Raw genomic sequence first — 20,087 nt, 5'->3', positions numbered from 1 at the left:
TGGCCAGGCTGGTCTCCAACTTCCAGCCTCAGGTGATCTGCCCACCTCGGCCTCCCACAGCGCTGGGATTACAGGCAGGAGCTACCAGGCCTGGCCTCAAGCCTTTGTTTCTGACCTAATCTCATCCAACACAGCCTTCTGCAGCTCACTGAGCTGCCAGCCACCTCCTAAAATCAGCCTCTGTGCCTTCGCAGGTGCTGTTCTCTTTCTCCCACTTTTCTTTTTCTTTTTATTTTTTTGAGGCAAAGTCTTACTCTGTCGCCGTTGGAATGCAGTGGCGCCATCATGGCTCACTGCAGCCTTGACCTCCTGGGCTCAAGCGGTCCTCCCACCTCAGCCTTTTGAGTAGCTGAGACTATAGGTACCACCACCGAACCCTGCTAATTAATTTTTTTTTTTTTGGTAGAGATGGGGTCTCACTATGTTGTCTAGGCTGATCTTAAACTCCTGAGCTCAAGCCATTCTCCTGCCTCCGCCCCCTGAGTAGCTGGGATTACAGGCACGTGTCTCATTATCTTATTTTTAAAATGTTTCTCCCTCTGTGGAGCTTGTCCCAATTCTTCCAATCAGAGTTAGCGGTTCTTGCCTCTGTGTCACTGTGAGCATCCTGCTCTGCTCCTCCTCCTCCACACAGCCTTGCAGTTCTTCACCTCCAGACACCAGTCCCTTTCCACTGCCAGCACCTGAAGGTACGTCACAATAAGTGTTTATAGGATGTGTTCAAAATCTTATTTTGGGCTGAGTGTGGTGGCTCACACCTGTAATCCCAGCACTTTGGGAGGCAGAGGCAGGTGGATCGCCTGAGGTCAGGAGTTTGAGACCAGCCTGGCCAGCAGGGTGAAACCCAGTCTCTACAAAAAATACAAAAATTAGCTGGGCATGGTGGTGCACCTGTAATCGCAGCTACTCAGGAGGCTGAGGCAGGAGAATTGCTTGAACCCAGGAGGCAGAGGTTGCAGTGAGCTGAGATTGTGCCACTGCACTCCAGCCTGGGTGACACAGAGAGATTCCATCTTAAAAAAAAAAAATCTTATTTTGGCAGAGGACAACTGCATTTTGGGGGCATCTTCTTTCACTCCTCCAACCAGATAGACAAATGTCTTCCATGTCTGGGAAGTGTCACTTGTCCCTTCCCAGGGCCTGGTGGCAGCCCCTTGCTTGCTCCAGGTTCCTGGATGGTGTGGAGCCCACCAGGGCCAGGCGCAGTGGCTCACGCCTGTAATCCCAGTACTTTGGGAGGCTGAGGGGTGTGGATCACAAGGTCAGGAGATTGAGACCATCCTGGCCAACATGGTGAAGCCCGTCTCACATGTCTGGGAAGTGTTATTTCCATTTACTAAGTGATGCAGTTCACGCTGATTCCCACTCAGTTATTGGAATGGATGGTGGATTCAATGTTTCATCGCTCCCAACAGATTTGTATAAATTGCAGACTTGGAAAAAACTTGTGTTTTTCCATTTGTGTTGAGATGGAGTCTCGCTCTGTCTCCCAGCCTGAAGTGCAATGGCTTGATATCAACTCACTGTAACCTCTGGTTCCCCTGTTCAAGTGATTCTCCTGCCTCAGCCTCTGGAGTTGCTGGGATTACAGGTGCGTGCCATCACGCCTGGCTAATTTTTGTATTTTTAGTAGACACAGGGTTTCACCACGTTAGCCAGGCTGGTCTCTAAGTCCTGACCTTGTGTGATCCACCTTCCTTGGCCTCCCAAAGTACTGGGATTACAGGTGTGAGCCACCTTGTCTGGCCTGTTTGTCTGTTTTTTTAGATGGAGTTGCTCTGTTGGCCAGGCTAGAGTGCGGTGGCATGATCTTGGCTCACTGCTACCTCTGCCTCCTGGATTCAGGTGATTTTCCTGCCTCAGCTTCCATAGTGCCTGGGACTATAGGCGTGTACTGCCACGCCTGGCTAACTTGTATTTTTAATAGAAATGGGGTTTCGCCATGTTGGCCAGGCTGGTCTTGAACTTCTGGCCTCAAATGGTCTGCCCATCTGAGCCTCCCAAAGTGTGGGACTATAGGCGTGAGCCACTGCACCCTGCCAAAAACTTGTTTCTTAATGAAACCTGCAAGAATGGTGACATTTGAGCACTGGAGTTATTTTGGATACTGGAGAGGAGAGGGCAGGGTTACTGCTGGGGCAAGAGGGCTAAGGAAGTCCCAGTTGTCCTCAGGGAGGTCACAGTAAGTAAAAGCAGCAACTGCCCCTTCACACAGAGGAGGTGTAGGGGGCCGAGGAAGGTGGCTATGGGCAGGGAGAGGCACAGAAGCTTCTGGGAGGACCTCACCTGGGAAGGGAGTCTCAAAGGCAGCCAAAGGAAGGACGTGTGAAACTGAGTCTCCACGTGACCATGCAGCGGGAGGGAGAAGGGGCTTCTCTGTCCGGCTGGGTGACCATGGAAAGAGGACTTATACAGGGTGCCTGTTCTCTAAGTGTGTGGCTGCCTTTGCTCACAGTAACCCAAATACTGGCCATGTAAGTCTACTTGTTAAGGGATAATTCACTCTGTGCCAATGAGGAAGGACTTGAGGTCAAGCATACGCTGTTTGTTTACTTTGGAGTCTTGTCCCTGAGGGAGAAGGCACAGTCCCTTCTTCATTTCACACAGCAGAGGGGGCAGAGGGGCAAGGATACTGCTTTTCTTCTGGGGGGTGTTCAGCTGAAACAGTGCTGTGTTAACCCTAATGCCCTCATTATCTCTCCTTCCTTTTCTTTCCACAAAAAGACACTGATCGTATCCCTGTGCCAGGCTCTGTGCTGGGTGCTGGGGACTCACCAGGGATGAACAAGGTGGGATCGGATCACTGCTCTGTGCCCTACAGCCCAAACTTCACTTCTCCCCTCCTGGCGAGGGAACAGGTCAGGGTGGTTATCCTACACGTTCATCCCTGTAAGACCAGGCACTAGCACCAGCTTACAAAATTGGCAGCACCCAGTGCAAAACAAACATGCAGGACCCTTTGCTAAAATGATTATGAAGCATTTCCAGATGGCCATTACAGAGACTAAACTAGGTGTGGGGTTCTAGTGATCCACTGCAGAGCACGGCAACCGTAGTTAATAATGCCCTGTTATATCTTGAAGTGGCTAAACAGTAGATTTTAAATGTTCTTATCACAAAGAAATGGTCAGAATGTGAGGTGATGCCTGTGTTCATTAGCTTGATTTAATAACTCCACAACGTCTACATATGTAGTAATATCGCATTGTACCCCATAACTAAACACAGTATTATTAACAACACAATTAAAATGCAAAACAGAGCCAAACGTGAGGCCCTTGTCATCTGCACAGGTGACAGACTGTGAAAGCCAGCCATGTGGGGCACCACGTTCCTGTCTAGTGATGGGACGGAGGTGAGCAGGGAGGCAGGAGGAAGCGGTAGGGAGAGAAGGGGAGGAAGCAGGTAGCTGACAGTGAAGTGATCGGAGCCTCACATTCACAATAGCCACCCAGGAAAGCCCCTGGTTTTCATTCTTTTTTTTTGGTTGTTGTTGAGATGGAGTCTTGCACTGTTGCCTGGGCTGGAGTGCAAAGGCATGATCTCGGCTCACTGCAGCCTCTGCCTCCTCTGGGTTGAAGTGATTCTCCTGCCTCAGCCTCCCAAGTAGCTGGGATTACAGGCGCTGGCCACCACGTCTGGCTAATTTTTTTGAATTTTTAGTAGACACAGGGTTTCACCATGTTGGACAGGCTGTCTTGAACTTCCAACCTTGTGATCTGGATTACAGGGGTAAGCCACCGTGCCCTGCCCCATGGATTCTTTAAGAACGAAAACCAGCTGGGTGTGGTGGCTCACACCTGTAATGCTAGCACTTCGAGTAGCCAAGATGGACAGATACTTGTGGTGGGGAGTTGGACACCAGCCTGGCCAACATGGAGAAACCAGTCTCTATTAAAAATAATACAAAAATTAGCCGAGTGTGGTGATGCATGCCTGTGATCCCTGTAGCTGGCCACAGGTGGATTTTTTTTTTTAGTTAGCTACTTACAGAATTTTATTTATTTATTTATTTTTCACAAGTGGATTTTTAAAGGGAAAAAAGAAGCAATTCCTGGCTGGGTGCGGTGGCTCACGCCTGTAATCCCAGCACTTTGGGAGGCCGAGGTGGGCAGATCACCTGAGGTCAGGAGTTCAAGACCAGCCTGGCCAACATGGCGAAAACTTATCTCTAATTAAAACAAACAAACAAATAAATAAATAAATAAATTGGCTGGGTGTGGTGTCAGGTGCCTGTAATCTCAGCTACTCAGGAGGCTGAGGCAGGAGAATCGCTTGAACCCAGGAAGGGGAGGTTGCAGTGAGCCGAGATGGAGCCATTGCACTCCAGCCTGGGTGACAGAGCAAGACTCCGTCTCAAAAAAAAAAAGAGCAATTCCTGAGTTGTTAACAATTTACATTATTATCAAATAAACTATTGATGGGCTCTATATTGTTAAGCTGTAGGTTTTGGGTTATAGAGTCCGGTGTGGCAGTACTAGGTTAATTTATAGCTACTTATGGCAATAGTAAGCAGTTTCGAGACATGAATACATAGCTCAAAAAAGGGAGAGTAGGACCTGATGGCTGTCTCATTTCAGTGCCTCTCTGGGCCTGATAGTTTAAAAGGATTGGCATTCCTCTGATAAAAGGTCTTCTTTTCTCAGAAACATATTGTAACTTTGCACCCAGTTTTCAGATACACATTGTTGTAACTAGAGTTTCTGCTGAATGAAACAGTCAAATGTAGCAAGTGTGGGTTCCCGTTTACCTCCCTCCTTCCTGTTCCTGCCCTGTTGCCCCACCCCATTCACTGGGACCTCCTTGTTTCCCAGCACAACCTCTGCTTGAAAAGACCATGTTAATATCTGGTGATAGTCTTGCTTTATTCTTTCTACTATAATTACATGAGAATTCCTGCTGTCCTGCTTCTGATAATGTTCTAGAATGAACATTAATAAGGAGAGGAGAGACCCTTGGAAAGCCAATACCTCCAAAACCTGTGGCTTGTGAGATTGCACAATGGCAAGAAACATTTGGACCTAGCTTTTGGCAGTACACTGTGTCCAGATTGCCTGGAGTCCAATTTATGCTACTCAGCAGTTTCACTCCCTATTGGCAAAAGAATTTAATTTTTATTGGATACCACTCAGGCTCTAGGACATAGAGTGATTGCCCGACGGCAGTTCATGGCCATTTGTTACTGAACATAGACAATGTTCGGGGTAAAGAGCTCAAAAGTAGAAAAGTGTATTTAAATGGTGGTGCGTGCCTGTAATCCCAGCTACTCAGGAGGCTGAGGCAGGAGAATTGCCTGAACCCAGGGAGCGGAGGTTGCAGTGAGCCGAGATCGCGCCATTGCACTCCAGCCTGGGTAACAAGAGCGAAACTCCATCTCAAAAAAAAAAAAAAAAGAAAAGTGTACTTAAAATGATGAAAGGACTGGGTCAATATGAAGGACTGATGGCTGGGATTCCTTCCGGCTCTGACGGCTGTCATACCTATGCTTACCAGATGCTGGTTTTGCAATGCTTTCGTGGTTCCCGTTTTCTCAAGAGAGCCTAAAGAAGGTGCTCAGGACAAAATTAAATTTTAATCTATGCTAATTTTCAAAGTATGAGCCTCGGTTTTCTTATTTGATTAAGAGAGGTATTTATAATATCTATCTCATGGGAATGTTATGAAGATTACAAGTAATGGTGTGTGGAAAATGCTTTGTAAATGAAGATATTATTGTAACTCAGTTCTCCATAAGAACTGGATAGGAAATTGTTACAAACTATCAACTGAAGAATGATGAGGTTCATAAATTTGGAAAGGACAGCTTTATTTTTCAAAAAGGGCTACAGCCTTCAGGGGGGCCATGGAAGTGTAGCCTCTGGCGAGAAGCTGGAAACAGGCACTTTGAAGCTTAGAAGAGACAGGGATTTATGCTGAATGGGGTGGCAGAATATACATATATTCAATAAGCTACATTTATGAATATTTATGAGATGGGAAAGGTGCACATGAGCAATTGAGCCTCATGCTTCTCTGTGGGTCCCATGTTGAAAAAATGGTGGCACTGAAAGTGTGATCTCAGGGTGAAGTTTTCAGGACTCCGATGTCAAAAGGTGAAGCAGAGGACAGGAAAACCCTCACTGTGCATCTTCCATAGATGGCCAGAACCGCTCCGTGGTCAGTGGTCGCATATTAGGAAGGAATGTTGTTCAGCTGTGTACAAACCATACAAAGCGAGGGGCAGCAGTTCCCCCTTTGGTTGAACTCAGTGGTGGCATCTTTGAAAGGCCTGGTTTCTGTTTATCCCTAGGGAAGAAAACCAAATGGCATTTAGAGAGGGAGGGGGTGTAACCAGGCATGTCCAGCCTCTCACCCTATATTAGTCAGTTTTTAGGCTGTAGATAAATACACACCCAAGACTGGGAAGATAAATAGGTTTTTATTTATTTATTTATTTTGAGATGGAGTTTTGCTCTTTCATCCAGGGTGGAATGAAGTGGCGCGATCTTAGCTCATTGCAACCTCTGCCTCCCGGGATCAAGCGATCCTCCCACCTGAGCCCCCCAAGTAGCTGAGATTACAGGCATGTGCCACCATGCCTGGCTAATTTTTGTATCTTTAGTAGAGACAGGGTTTCGCCATGTTGGCTAGGCTGGTCTCAAACTCCTGGCCTCAGGTGATCCACCGGCATCGGCCTCCCAAAGTGCTGGGATTACAGGTGTGAGCCACTGCACCCAACTGGTAAGCAGGTTTGGTGAAGCCTCACAATCATGGTAGAAGGTGAAAAGTGCTTCTTACGTGGCAGGGGCAAGAGAGAACGAGAGCCAAGTCAACGGGGTTTCCCCTTATAAAAGTATCAAATTTTGTGAGACTTATTCACTACCATGAGAACAGTGTGGAGGGGAAACAACCCCATGATTCAGTTATTTCTCACTGGATCCCTCCCACAACACGTGGGAATTACAGGAGTATAATTCAAGACGAGATTTGGTGGGGACACAGAGCCAAGCCATATCTCACCCCATTATGGCCAGGAACTCAGCTTTGAAGGTTCTTGGCCAACAGGGAGTCTGTTCAGTCAGTTGTGGAGCTTAGAATTTTATGTTTCTCTCTCAAAATAAACCCTAAATATTGTCTGGTAGAACAGAGGAGCTTGTTAAAATGCAGATGCCCAGATTTTACCTCTAGATTGAGTAGTAGGCATAGAATCAGTGACTGATTCTGATGAGAGGCACTAGGAAGCACTCAGCCTATTTTGTTGAATGAATAAATGAAGCGGATGTGAAATGAAATTGGAAGGATGAGTAAGGCTTTGAACAGTTTTGAAGGATGACGAGAATGAGGTAGGCATGGCATGTTCTAGACTCAGAGGCCTGCACAAACCCCTGACCATACTGGTTTGAAGAACTGTGTGTGGCCTGGTGTGTCCTCATGTGCCAAGGGGCATAATGGGAGATGAGATTGCAAAGGTAATTTAGAGTCTGATCTTAGAGAACCTTGAATACCATAATGAAGGTTTGGATTTTGGAATTCTGTCATGATGTCCTTCATAGCAGCATAATTTTCCTGAAAGATGTCTTGGAGAGACAAAAGCCTGGAGACAGGGTGGCTACTGGGAGGCTATTGAGCAGTTGAGCAAGAGCGACAGTTGGAATAAAAGGCAGGGGACAGAGACACTGGGAAGTGGTGGGGTTGAATGACCAGGGCCTGGCAGCTGAGTGGTATAGGAGGGAAGCTAGAAGAGAAGGGGGCATGGAGGGTCACAGGCTGAGTAACTGCCCTGGGCAGAGACAAAAACATAGCAGAGTTGGTCTGAATATGTTCAGTTCTCTAGGTGACTTTCTGAAGTCTTGTGGTTTGGGGTCCGTCACTAACTCCGAACACACTCAGCGTGCTCTGGCGAATCAACTCTTGCTTGGACCTTTTTCTCCTGCTGTTGCCAAGACACCAGCAAAGCCCACTGAGTCCAGTGACAGGCCCTTCCTCTTAAAGGAGAATGCCAGCTACTTTCGAAGGAATGGGGTTCTAATTTTTTTGGTACTCCTTTCTCATCTGCATCCTCATGGCAACAGGGAACACACGGCTTGCTCTTGCCTACAGCTCTGAGATTTAAGATTCGCAGAGCTGCTGGGTGGGCAGTTTTTGAAGACAGCCTTTAGTTTTTGTGTTTTTTTTCCTTCTTGGCCCAGAAAAACTAGTTAAATGCAGGAAATTAAGATCAAATCATCTGAGTACTCATGCACTAAATCCCATTAGATAGACAATCTCTAAGCCCTGATTCTTTTGTTCTTAAGCTGTCTTCATGCATAAATATACAGCACTGCCAGAACCGAACGGTGTTTATTACAAGCTCATTTGAGAGTTGTGCTGATATGAAGCAGTCACATTGTCTGCTACAGAGGAGATGCTGAATTCTACATGGGAGGTGTTCTGGTTTCCATGTTTCTGACTCTTGGGAGCAGGTGGAGTAGGAAGTCATTGTTAGGTAAAAGCTCAATAAAGAGATGCTTCTTCCTGCTTACAAAAGCCACCTAAAACACTTTTCTCATTACAAGTCGAATTTAAGGCACAAATCACAAAGTAGGCTGAGCTACTCAAAGATAAAAGATTCCTAGGACAATATGCATTTAGTAGCAGGAATTTTGCAAAGTATATTGGAGAGGAGAAACCTCCATAGCAATATAATGAATAAAGGTGGTACTTGAAGTGCTTCTTATAGAATATGAAATTTATATCTCCGTGGGTACTTTTCCCTAGGCACTGTCAAAACAGATGCAATCAGTTTCTGATCTGTAGCAGTTTACAATCTAAGAATAAGACAGAAGAATATACAGAGAATTGTCTTAGACTGTTCAGGCTGACATGACAAAATACCATTGAATGGGTGGCTTAAACAACAGACATTTATTTTTTTCACAGCTCTGGAGGCTAGAAGTCTGAGATCAGGGTGCCAGCAGAGTTGGGTTCTGGCGAGGTCTCTCCTCTTGGCTTGTAGACAGCTGCCTTCTTGTGTTCTCACAAGACAGTGCTGTGTCTTCACACAATGGACATTCCTCTTGATGATCAAACCCAATTTCAGTCCAGTATTGGCAGCCATGTATTTCAGAGGAAATGAGGCCTCCCTCCAGCTCAAGGGGGTCTTCTTCAATAATCTAAGTCAACTCAGTATATCATGTTATATGTAAAATTTTCGGTGCCACAAAAGAAGTAGCACTCAAATATAAATTTCTTCTATAGAAGGCAATTTACTTCTATAGAAGGGTGCGGGCTCACAGATGGAACAATGGCAAGTGCATACCTCAACAAGGGGTACTTATTCCCAATGGAGGACACTCCTACTGCTTTGTCGTCCCCCTGTTGGCTGGGGTTAGACCGCATAGTCTAGGCAAATTCTGATTGGGACCAGAGGTACGAGCCAGAGTGGCAGGGTTGGTAGTTTGGCGGGAAGGATGGTTACGAGCAGGTCAGAGCAGGTAGCTGGGGTCAAAGCAAGTGACCAGAGCAGGAGACTAGAGCAGGTGACTAGAGTAGGTGACTGGAGCAGATGACCAGAGTAGGTGACTGAAGTAGGTGACTGGAGCAAGTGACCAGAGCAGGTAACCGGAGCAGGTGACTGGGATGAGTTAGGACAGGGGAGGGGACCAGGGGAACAGATGTAAACTACTGATTAGAACTGGTGGAGAAGGTTGTTTACTGAAACTACAAGGAAGTTAAACTTTAAAATAGAGAATTGAAGAATAAGACAGCTGAGCATACTGACACACTGATTCTTTGAAGAGAAACTTGGAGTTCACTATATCTAACAATCATATGTGACTATTTCATAACTCCTATTCTGAGTACTGCCTCGTCCTAACACCACTCTCAAATGAACTTGTAATAAACGTTTGATGCTGGCAATGCTATAGATTTAGGAATATGAAGAAGCCATCCAGCGACTGCTTTTGGCATAGGTTGGAATTATGGGTTGAATGGTCTCTCCTGCAAAAATATGCTGAAATCCCAACCTTTGGCACTGGTGAATGTGATATTTGAAAACAGGATATTTGCAAGTGTAATTAAGCCGAGATGAGTTCATTAGAGTGGGCCCTGATCCACCATGACTGGTGTCCTCATAAGAAGAGGAAAATGCCATGTGAAGGTGCAGACACAGGGACAATGCTACGTGATCATGGAGGCAGAGATTGGAGTGCTGGACCTACGAGCCAAGGAATGCCAAGGGTTGCCAGCAGGCATCGGAAGCTGGGAGAAAGCTACGGAACAGAGCCTCCCCTAGAGTCTTCAGAGAGAGCATGTCTTTGTGGACACCTGGATTTGGCCTTCTGGCCTCCAGAACTGTGAAAGCATAAATATCTCTTGTTGAGGCCACCAGTTTGTGCTATTTTGTCATGGCCACCCCAGAAAAATAAAAAAAGAGCTGATTAATGACACAAGAAGAGAAGCAGCTGGGAAGTTCTGGAAATATTTCCTCCCACTCCCTTTTAGAAAGGGCATCACGATGGGGCATTTCTTCCACTGTTTTTGTCCATCATGATTTTGGTGCATGGAGTGGCTGCAGCCATCTCAAAACTGCAAGGGGACAATGCTGAGGACAAATGTCAACATGCAGGGCCCCGGTAGAACTGAATGTATAGGATCATGATGATGCCACTGAGCCGTCAAATTATCCTGGAGTCACTGGATTTTCTACTGTGTGAGATAATAAATTGGCTCTTTCCTTGTACCACTTTCAGTTAGGTTTTCTGTTATCTGCCTACAGAACATCTTTGATACATCAAAGGTTAGTGGTGTCTAGAGGGAATCACTGAGGTCAGGAAATCTTTTGTCTTCTACCAGCTGCTGACTGTGGCCATCAATCCCAGTAAGTCCTATGCAGAGAAGACACTTTCTGAAAATGCACACCGTTTATTACTAGCCAGTCCCAAATTCCTTTAAAGGCTTCTTACCTGGTGAAGTTGCTGGGTCCCTTACAAGCCTTGCGGTCTTACTGGGCTTTGTACGTGTTATCTGTCCCAGAAACACTCTCCCCCACTACAGTCTCCTCCACCTAGATACTCTCTGCCCATGCTCTAGGTTTCAGCTTCAATACCATTGCCTTGAGAATTCTCTACTGATCCCCAAGCCAGCCCCTCTAATGGCTTTCTGGGCACCTTGGACTTGCCCTGTCTTAGCATTTACTACACTGTATTGTAATTGCCTGTTTACTGTTGCTGTCTCCCACTAGACTCTTGATGGCAGATACTCTGAACGTCCTGTTTACTGCTGCATGCTCAGTCTAATACAAAGCCTGACTCACAGTAGGCACTTTATATATGTCTGTTAAGGGAATAAAATAAAAAGACATGGCAGTGTCTGTAATTTAGAATTAATCTATATTTAGGCTAGGGCCATGGAAAAATGGGAGCTGGGCTGGGAGCTGTGGCACTTGCTTGTAGTCCCAGTGCTTGGGAGGCTGAGGTGGAAGGATCCCTTGAACCCAAGAGTTCTGTGCCACCCAGACTGACGAATCTGCACTGTTTGGCATCAATATGGTACCCTCCCAAGGAGCAGAGAACCACCAGGTTGCCTAAGGAAGGGTGAACTGGCCCAGGTCAGAGATAGAGCAGGTCAAAACTCTCATGCAGATCACAAGTGGGATTGTGCCTGTGAATAGTTGCAGCCCTCCAGCCTGGGCAACGTAGTGAGACCCTGTCTCTAAGAAACAAAAAGAAAAGAAAAAGAAAAGGGAGCTAGGCAGGGCTTTGACAAAACACAAAGCAAGCCAGACAATCTCTGACCCCGGCCTTGGGCTCCTAAACTGGGATTCTTCACTCACTCCCTTTTACTTCTCTTTTCAGCTCTCCTGAATGTTCTCTAGGTCTGGGCCTTAATGGGTACTTACCAGTTAAAAAAAGGAAATGATAATGGGTTACATAGGAGTGGCCAGTGTATCTATTACTTCTAGGGAAAAAACACAATGTCTTAAGTACCTGCAAAGACAATGTTTCCAGAAAGCCCCTAAAAAATTAATACCAACAATTTACAATTGGGCAGGAAGCAGGAAGCAAGTGGCAAGTGAGACTCTTAGTACCTCTATAATACAGTAGGCGGTTTTTGCCTTCTTTGGTTTCAGTAAGAACTTTTGGGCGATTATCCCATCTTTGATACTTGAAAACATTTTCCAGGAGTGTTCTTCATGTGGTTTACTTAGTCTTAGGTCATTCATTCCTTAAGGCTGGCCAAGCATTTGTTTTGCAGATTTTTCTTCTTAGAAGAATTTAGGCAGTGTTAAGTATAATAATTCCAACTAAATTTTTTCTATATGGGGAAGGTTAGTCATTCAACAAACATTTGGGACTTCCACATATACACCAAATACTGTGCTAAGCACCTGCTGCTCTTACCCAGTACCACAGTCCACCACGCAGGGAGGCAGGGACAGACTCAAGCCCTATCCTACAAGATTTTATAGTTCAGTAGGGGAGACAGACTACAAATACATAAATATAAAAATATAAACACTTGCTTTAAGGGTTAGGAGTGAAACCAACAGATTGTTAAGACAGAGGATAAAGTACCGGTAGGGAACATAGTCAGCGTGATCAGGAACAACTTCCCTCGCAAAGTGACATTCGAGTCAAGACTTAAAGGATGAGAAAGGCGCCAAGCATCGGAAATGGGGTTACGTTCATGTAAGTCAGTTAAAAATAAACCCCAAACTCTCCAGCAGCAAGATTGGACGCGTGGGGCCAAGAAGCCTAGCTGCCAGCAGTAAAGATGGCGCGCCGCGGGGGGGGGGGGCGGGGCTTGTGCGCGCCCTGATTGGGCGAACGGGGGGTGACGTCACGTGCGGGCCGCCGAGCATCCGGGCTCCTGGAGGCGGCGCTGCGGAGGTTCGCGGGAGACGCGCGGCGCGCGGGGCTAGCGGGCGGCCGAGCGGACAGCGGCTGGGCGCTCTGGGGCGGCCGGCGGGGCCGAGCGCCGCGCGTCCCGAGCATGGCGGGCTCCCTGCCTCCCTGCGTGGTGGACTGTGGCACCGGGTAAGAGCCGCTCGGCGCCCACCCCCGCTCCTCCGCGGCCCCGCTCCCGGCCCCCGGCGTCCACCTCACCTGGAGGTCGACCTGCCTTGCCGCCCCGGGATTGAGCCCCGCGACCACCTGGGCACGTGGGGCGCCGCTTCCCTCCTAGCCTTGTCTTGACTTCGTAAAACCTCTTGTTCTCCGCCGGGAAGGGCCACGAGAGGGGAAGCACGGAGGGGAGGGACGCGGTGCCCACTCTGAGGGACCCCGGCGCTCCTCGCCTCCCCCCGACGTGCCGGGGCTCCTTGACCCGCAGCCCGGCCCCGGCCGCCGCCAGGGTGGCCAACCTGAGGGGCACGGGGAGCGCGGGACCTCCTGGGAATATTCGCCAGCGTGAGGCACACGCTGCAGATCCTTTAACGTCACTCACCTCCTAGCGAACGGTGTCCCTGCCTTCCAGCGTTCTCAGCGCTGGCCCTGGTTCTATGCCCGCGTGTGCGTGTCATTCCCCCTGGCTGATGGTTCTTTACCACCTGCTTGTGGAGAGAATTGCATCGATCTCCCAACTTGACACCTTTTTTACTGCCCTCTCTGCTCTTTCCTAGTATGAAATGGCACACTCAGAACAAGCTGTCGCTTTGGTTTGCATAGATTTGCTTTTTCGCTTAAAAATGATGTGTTTAAAAAGACTCCATTTTGAAAAACACCCTAAATTTGGGAAAGCACGTTTGTGGAATTGGGATAGAGGTTTTTGTTTTTAACTTTTTGAATGTGACCTCTTCTTTCGATGCCGTTAAGATGTTAAAGAGAGACCTTAGGAAATGGCCTGAAATATCAGTGGCACAAGTTAGCTGGTTGTAGTAAGGTGATGGCTGAATCCATTTAGCTGGTAGTTTGGGAATACAAGCTTGCCTGCTTGCATTTTGGATGTAGTGCTTAGTAAAATAGCCTGGAAGTAAATTTGGTCTCTTACAGATTTTTTTTCAAGAAGGGATTTTAATCGTTTTTGCCACGAAGTGTTCCATGGCATGTTCACCTTACCCTTGATTCTTTCTGCAGAAAAATGCACTTGGTTTGGTTTCCTTGACAACCTTGTGGGGGTGCTTTCTTTAATTTGCCACAGTCCATCTCCTACTGATAGTTCTTTCCTTTTGCTGCTGAAGCGACCAGAATTGGTTGCAGCCTGGAAAAATCTGCCTCTTTGCTTGTGTGAATTCTTTTTAAAATCGCATCGTGTCAAGCTCTATAACTCTTTATTTTAGAACTTGCTTTTCTAACCTAAAACACAAGCCAAAATCAGCGTTGTTGATACAACTTCCCTCTCCCAGTTATTGGCTACCTTAACTCATGCCCTCCCTCCATGGATTCACCCCATGTCTCCTCAGATCTGATTGTGTCAAGGGTGAAACCAACATGTGAAAATATTTTTCATTTCCACATTCGCACGTGAGATTTTTGCTTTGTATTATTGGTCTTGCAGAGCGATTGAAATATAAAGGATTTCTTGGTAGAAGAAATAAAATAATGCTCACAGAGTTGTCATGCTTTTAATGTTAGTTAAATCATGGACCTTACTCATCATTCTTGCTATAGATACCCAAAATGTCGTGCTCAGTTTTGACCTTTTGAGGTAAGTGATTAATGTAACTTGGCTAACTTGGAGAGTCAGCGTCTATAGATCATTATTTTGTGGCCCAAAGTTGTGCTTCAGACATTGGTGTTAAGACTTAGAAACAGTGTCAGGGAATCCTTGTATGAATTCCCCATATCCAGTGTATGGCCAGAAGGAGCCTGAAAGAGCCTGAAGTTACCAACTTGAGCACATCAGTAGTTCTTATGTTTCCCAGAGAGCTAAAATGATTTTTGGATAGAGTTTTGCCTCCAAATAGGACAAAAAGTGGTAAAATTCAGATAAAAATAACCAAGCCAAAGGAAAAGAATGAACCTGGAAAGTCACCCTACATTCGACCTAAGTCTTTCTGACAGCATCATAGTTATGTAATTCCTGTCATCAGAAATCAAGAGAAATACCTGTTTCTTGGTGAAAAAAGCCTTTTTTTGCAGTACTGAATTGTAAAAGAGACATTAATCATCATGGGCACTAATGATTTATTGGACAGCATGGTAAACAGTATTTTTTACAAATAAATTTCACCCCAGTATCTTTGAATTCTCCTCTGGTAAACCCCAGAACAAACCGAGTGAGCACTGGTATGCTGGGGGCCAGGATAATGTGGACAAAGGGATCTGCTGGATCCAAAAATAAAGCTTCGTCTATTTAAAGGGATGACTAGGCTGCGAGTTTTGAGAGTATTTCACAACTCCAGTCTCACTTCTCTGAGCCAGACTTCTCAAATGAAGTCTTTTGCATTTTCAACTTATTTTGAAATAATTTCAAATTTACTGAAAGCTGGAAGAGAACAAAAAACTACTATGTACTCTTCTTCCAGTTTTACCAACTGTTAACATTTGCTTTGTCACTCTCTGTATGTCCATACATATTATTACTTGCCTGTACTGTTTGAGAGTAAGTTGCAGACATTATATCCTTTTATACCAAAATACTTCAATGTGTAATTTCTGAGGACACATTTTCTCTTCTAGAATCACATACCAATCATCAAAATCAGTATATAGGATCCTACTGTATATATGTTAACGTATATACAGTAGTATCCTGTAAGTATCCTATATACAGTATGGATTCATGTGAATGGTCCCATTTATGTATTCTATGAAATGTCACCCATAAAAGACCTCTCCCATTGAGCATCACGTGTTGTATCTGGTGGTTATCGTGTCTTTTAAGTCTCATCTAATCTGGAATAATTCCTTAACCTTTTTTTTGTCTTTCAAGATGTTGACATTTTTCACAGCCCGTTGTTACCTCCTGTTTCCCTGTGATAGATACAGGATATGCGTATTTGTCAGGACTACCACAGAAGTCCTCTTGATCCTTCTTAGTGCATCCCATCAAAAGGCAAAGGACGGGGACTCGCCTCGCTCCTGATGACGTTCACTTGGATCATTTGGATGTCCACGACGTTTCTTCACTGTTCAGTTACTGTTTTCCTTTGTAATTAATAAGATTTCTTCACTGTTCAGTTACTGTTTTCCTTTGTAATTAATAAGATTTCTTCACCGTTCAGTTACCGCTTTCCTTTGTAATTAATAAGGTTTCTTCACTGTTCAGTTACTGTTTTCCTTTGTAATTAACTCTCCCATTTGTGGGGAAATAGTTTATATACATACTCTATTCTTTTTTTTTTGTTTTTGACTCTGTTGCCCTGGCAGGAGTGCAGTGGCGTGATTTCGGCTCACTCCAACCTCCACCTCCTGGGTTCAAGCAATTCTCCTGCCTCAGCCTCCCAAGTAGCTGGACTATAGGCGCATACTACCATGCCTGGCTATTTTTTTGTATTTTTAGTGTATATGGAGTTTCACTGTCTTAGGCAGGATGGTCTCAATCTCCTGACCTTGTGAACCACCCACCTTGGTCTCCCAAAGTGCTGTGATTACAGGTGTGAGCCACTATGTCTGGCCTGTTGGTGATTGTTGCCTGAATTGCTTATTATGGTGATGGTTGCAAAATGGGTCATTTTTAAACTCTAGTATTCTGTCTCCATTTATTAGTTAACATTTTATCTTAAGGGAGAACTTTTCCTAGCCCTCATTTGTTTGTTTATTGTCTGTATGAGTTGGCATTCTACTCAAAGAGTTATCCATTATGCCGTCTTATTGTTGTAAGTGGGTTATTATCTATTATCACCATGATTTGTTTTGATGCTTAAATTGCCCCAGATTTGGTCATGTGAAGCTCATTCAGGCTGGCTCCCATGTTTTTATTTTTTATTTCTTTATTTTCTGAGGTGGAGTCTTACTCTGTCGCACAGGCTGTAGTGCAGTGGTGTGATCTTGGCTCACGGCAACCTCTGCCTTCCAGGTTCAAGTGAATTCTTCTACCTCAGCTTCCTGAATAGCTGGGATTACAGGGGCATACCACCATGCCTGGCTGTTTTTTTGTATTTTTAGTAGAGACGGGGTTTCGCCATGTTGGCTAGGCTGGTCTTGACCTCCTGACCTCAGGTGATCCACCCACCGTGGCCTCCTAAAGTGTTGAGATTACAGGCATGAGCCACTGCACCTGACCTTCCATGTTCTTTAGACATGTCTTCATTTTTTGAGCATTCTGCTGTTATCGAAAGAATGCAAGGATATCTTTTTGTATTTTTGCCTGAGTATCTGTGCGTTAGATTTTTAGAAATGGGATTTCTGGGTTAGAGGACAAATGCATATGTAATTTTGCTAGGCAATGTCAAATTCCACTTGTTAGTGTGCATTCTCACCAGTAATGTGTGAGGATACTTGTGTCTTACAGACTCACCAATAGAGCCTATTGCCATTTTGTAAATTTACCAACCTAGAAGAAATGATAACTTAGTATCTTTGTTTTGTGTTGCTGTACCAGAATACCACACACTAGATAATTTATTTTATTATTATTACTATTGTCTTTTGAGATGGAGTCTCGCCCACTTGCCCAGCCTGGAGTGCAGTGGTGTGATCTCAGCTCACTGCAACCTCTGCCTCCCAGGTTCAAGTGATTCTCCCATCTAAGTGCTCCCCTCCCCTCATCCCCCAGTAGCTGGGATTACAGGTATGAGCCACCACGCCTGGCTAACTTTTGTATTTTTGTAAAGATGGGGTTTCACGATGTTGGCCAGGCTTGTCTTGAACTCCTGACCTCAGGTGATCCTCCCGCCTCGGCCTCCCAGAGTACTGAGATTACAAGCCTAATAGTGAAAGTGATAGCAGTTCATTGGAGCGAGCATCCCCTAGAGTTCTACAGAATGACTGAGGACTTTGATTGTACATTGTTATTTATTTGATTTAACTTCTTTGTTTTTATTTTGAGACAGGGTCTTACCCTGACCCCATTTCCCCTCCCCACGCCCTTCAGATGGAGTTTTGCTCTTGTTGCCAGGCTGGAGTGCAATGGTGAGATCTCAGCTGACTGTTATTGCCATGATTTGTTTTGATGCTTAAATCGTCCCAGATTTGGCCGAGTGAAGCTCATTCAGGCTGGCTCCCATGTTCTTTATTTATTTATTTATTAATTTTTTGAGACGGAGTTTCGCTCGTTACCCAGGCTGGAGTGCAATGGTGCGATCTCGGCTCACCGCAACCTCCGCCTCCTGGGTTCAGGCAATTCTCCTGCCTCAGCCTGCTGAGTAGCTGGGATTACAGGCACGTGCCACCATGCCCAGCTAATCTTTTGTATTTTTAGTAGAGATGGGGTTTCACCATGTTGGCCAGGATGGTCTTGATCTGTTGACCTCGTGATCCACCCGCCTTGACCTCCCAAAGTGCTGGGATTACAGGCTTGAGCCACCGCGCCTGGCCATTCTTTATTTTTTGAGATGGAGTCTCGCTCTGTTGCCCAGGCTGTAGTGCAGTGGTGTGATTTCGGCTCAAGCGATTCTCCTGCCTCAGCCTCCCGAGTAGTTGGGATTACAGGCGTGCACCACCATGCCTGGCTAATTTTGTATTTTTAGTAGAGACGGGTTTTCTCCATGTTGGTCAGGCTGGTCTCGAAATCCTGTCCTCAGGTGACCCACCCTTATCAGCTTCCCAAAGTGCTGGGATTACAGGTGAAAGCCATCGTGCCTGGCCTTTTTTTTTTTTTTCCAGATATTGTGAGGTTCATTGTTACAGGAAGTCCCTTGCCCTCCTAAAAGCCACCCTAATTCTCTCTCGGGGGAATGGCCCAGTTCTCTCCCAAGTCCACAAAGCAGAGGTGACAGCATTGCTTTCATGTAAATTATGTAATGCAAAATTTAAAAAATCTCCTTAATGCTTTTTAAAAAAAATATATATTTTTAAATTTTTTCTTTTTTTTCTTCCCCCACCCCCCCAAAATATTTTTAAAATAATGCTTTTTTTTTAGTTTGAATGATCAGCCATCATGGTTCCCATTTTTGTCCCCTTCCCTGGAAGTGGGTGAAGGTAGGGAGGCAGCCAGGGCATGCCTGTACACTGACTTGAGACCAGTTCAGTAAAAGTGCACACCTTAAAGAAAAAAAAAGTTTATTTGGTTCACAGTTCTGGAGGTTGGGAGTCTTAGAGCATGGTGCCAGCATCTAATAAGGCCCTACGTGTTGTGTCATCCCATGGTGGCAGATGGATGGGCAAGAGCAGGTGAGATTGAGAGCATGAGAGAGGGCTGAACTTCATATTGAACAATCCACTTCCATGATTATGATAAGAATCCTTGCATTTATTTTTTTCTGTCTCTTCATTTCTCTAACTTTTCTCTAGGGTTTGGTCTTTTGCTTCTTTATTTTAAAAGTTCTTCATGTATTAAGTCTGTTGGGGTTTTGCAGACCACTCCCAGTTGCTAGGAGGAATGACAGGACTGTAGTGAAAATGTACAAAGCAAAGACAGCCAAGGGAAAAGACATGGGGTAGAGCTTGGAGGAAACTGAGGCAAGCTTCTGGAGTCCTCTCCCAGTGCAGGCACCCAAGTTGCACTTAATTCCTCCAGCATCAGGTTGGGACATTTCTCGTGCAATGCTCTGCACCAGGGAAGCGCCTCAGAGACTCACTGTCCAAGGATTTCATTGGGGGCTTGTCGTGCAGGCAGCCTGTGCATAGCATGTACCTCTCAGAACAGGGTTTCTCCATGTCCCAGAAGGAAAGCAAGGCATTGGCATAAACCACATTGTTTGCCACTCTGGGGACAGTGAACTCTTAGTATTTAGGGAATGGTGGGAACCCCCAAACTCCAAGATCCTAGATGCCAGCTAAAGGCCATTCCTCTAAGAAGGACTTTCTAAGGGACAGCAGTCTCAGGTCCATTAACTCCCCTGCACATAGAGAATACTAACCCTTGGTATACGTTACAAGTGTATTTCCACTATTTATCATTTGTCTTTTACCATGAAGAGTTTGTTTTCTTTAGACAGTTGGATTTATTCATCTTTATTGTTTCCAGATTTTGAGTCATAGTTAAGAAAGGTTTTTTTTATTTCCGGGTTACATGGTGGTTTCTTTTCTTTTTTTTTTTTGAGACATGGTCTCACTCTGTCACCCACGCTAGAGTGCAGTAGT

General features: G+C 45.6%; 1 protein-coding gene and 1 long non-coding RNA gene across 5 annotated transcripts in view; one reads left to right on the top strand and one right to left on the bottom strand.

The window, feature by feature from the left end:
* Positions 1–5,785: 5,785 nt before the first annotated feature.
* LOC108592910 (uncharacterized) lies at positions 5,786–12,731 on the bottom strand. The gene is made up of 2 exons (XR_004728122.3): positions 12,537–12,731; positions 5,786–6,285 (listed from the first exon to the last, which is right to left on the bottom strand). It is a non-coding gene; the product is annotated as an uncharacterized LOC108592910 (long non-coding RNA).
* A 126-nt stretch (positions 12,732–12,857) lies between these two features.
* ACTR3B (actin related protein 3B) overlaps positions 12,858–20,087 on the top strand; it is a 101,989-nt gene continuing 94,759 nt past the window's right edge. For all 4 annotated transcript variants that reach the window (XM_017975499.4, XM_078343382.1, XM_078343381.1 and 1 more), the window contains exon 1: positions 12,858–12,998. Coding sequence is in view for 2 of the 4 variants with exons in the window: in XM_078343381.1 (XP_078199507.1) it covers positions 12,955–12,998 (44 nt within the window). In the remaining 2 variants the exon portion in view is untranslated. The remainder of the gene's footprint in view (positions 12,999–20,087) is intronic.

Source organism: Callithrix jacchus, chromosome 11 (assembly GCF_049354715.1).
Source record: "Callithrix jacchus isolate 240 chromosome 11, calJac240_pri, whole genome shotgun sequence".
Lineage (NCBI taxonomy): Eukaryota > Metazoa > Chordata > Mammalia > Primates > Cebidae > Callithrix > Callithrix jacchus.
The sequence above is the reverse complement of the archived record's forward strand: the minus strand, read 5'-3'. Positions and strand labels throughout refer to the sequence as shown.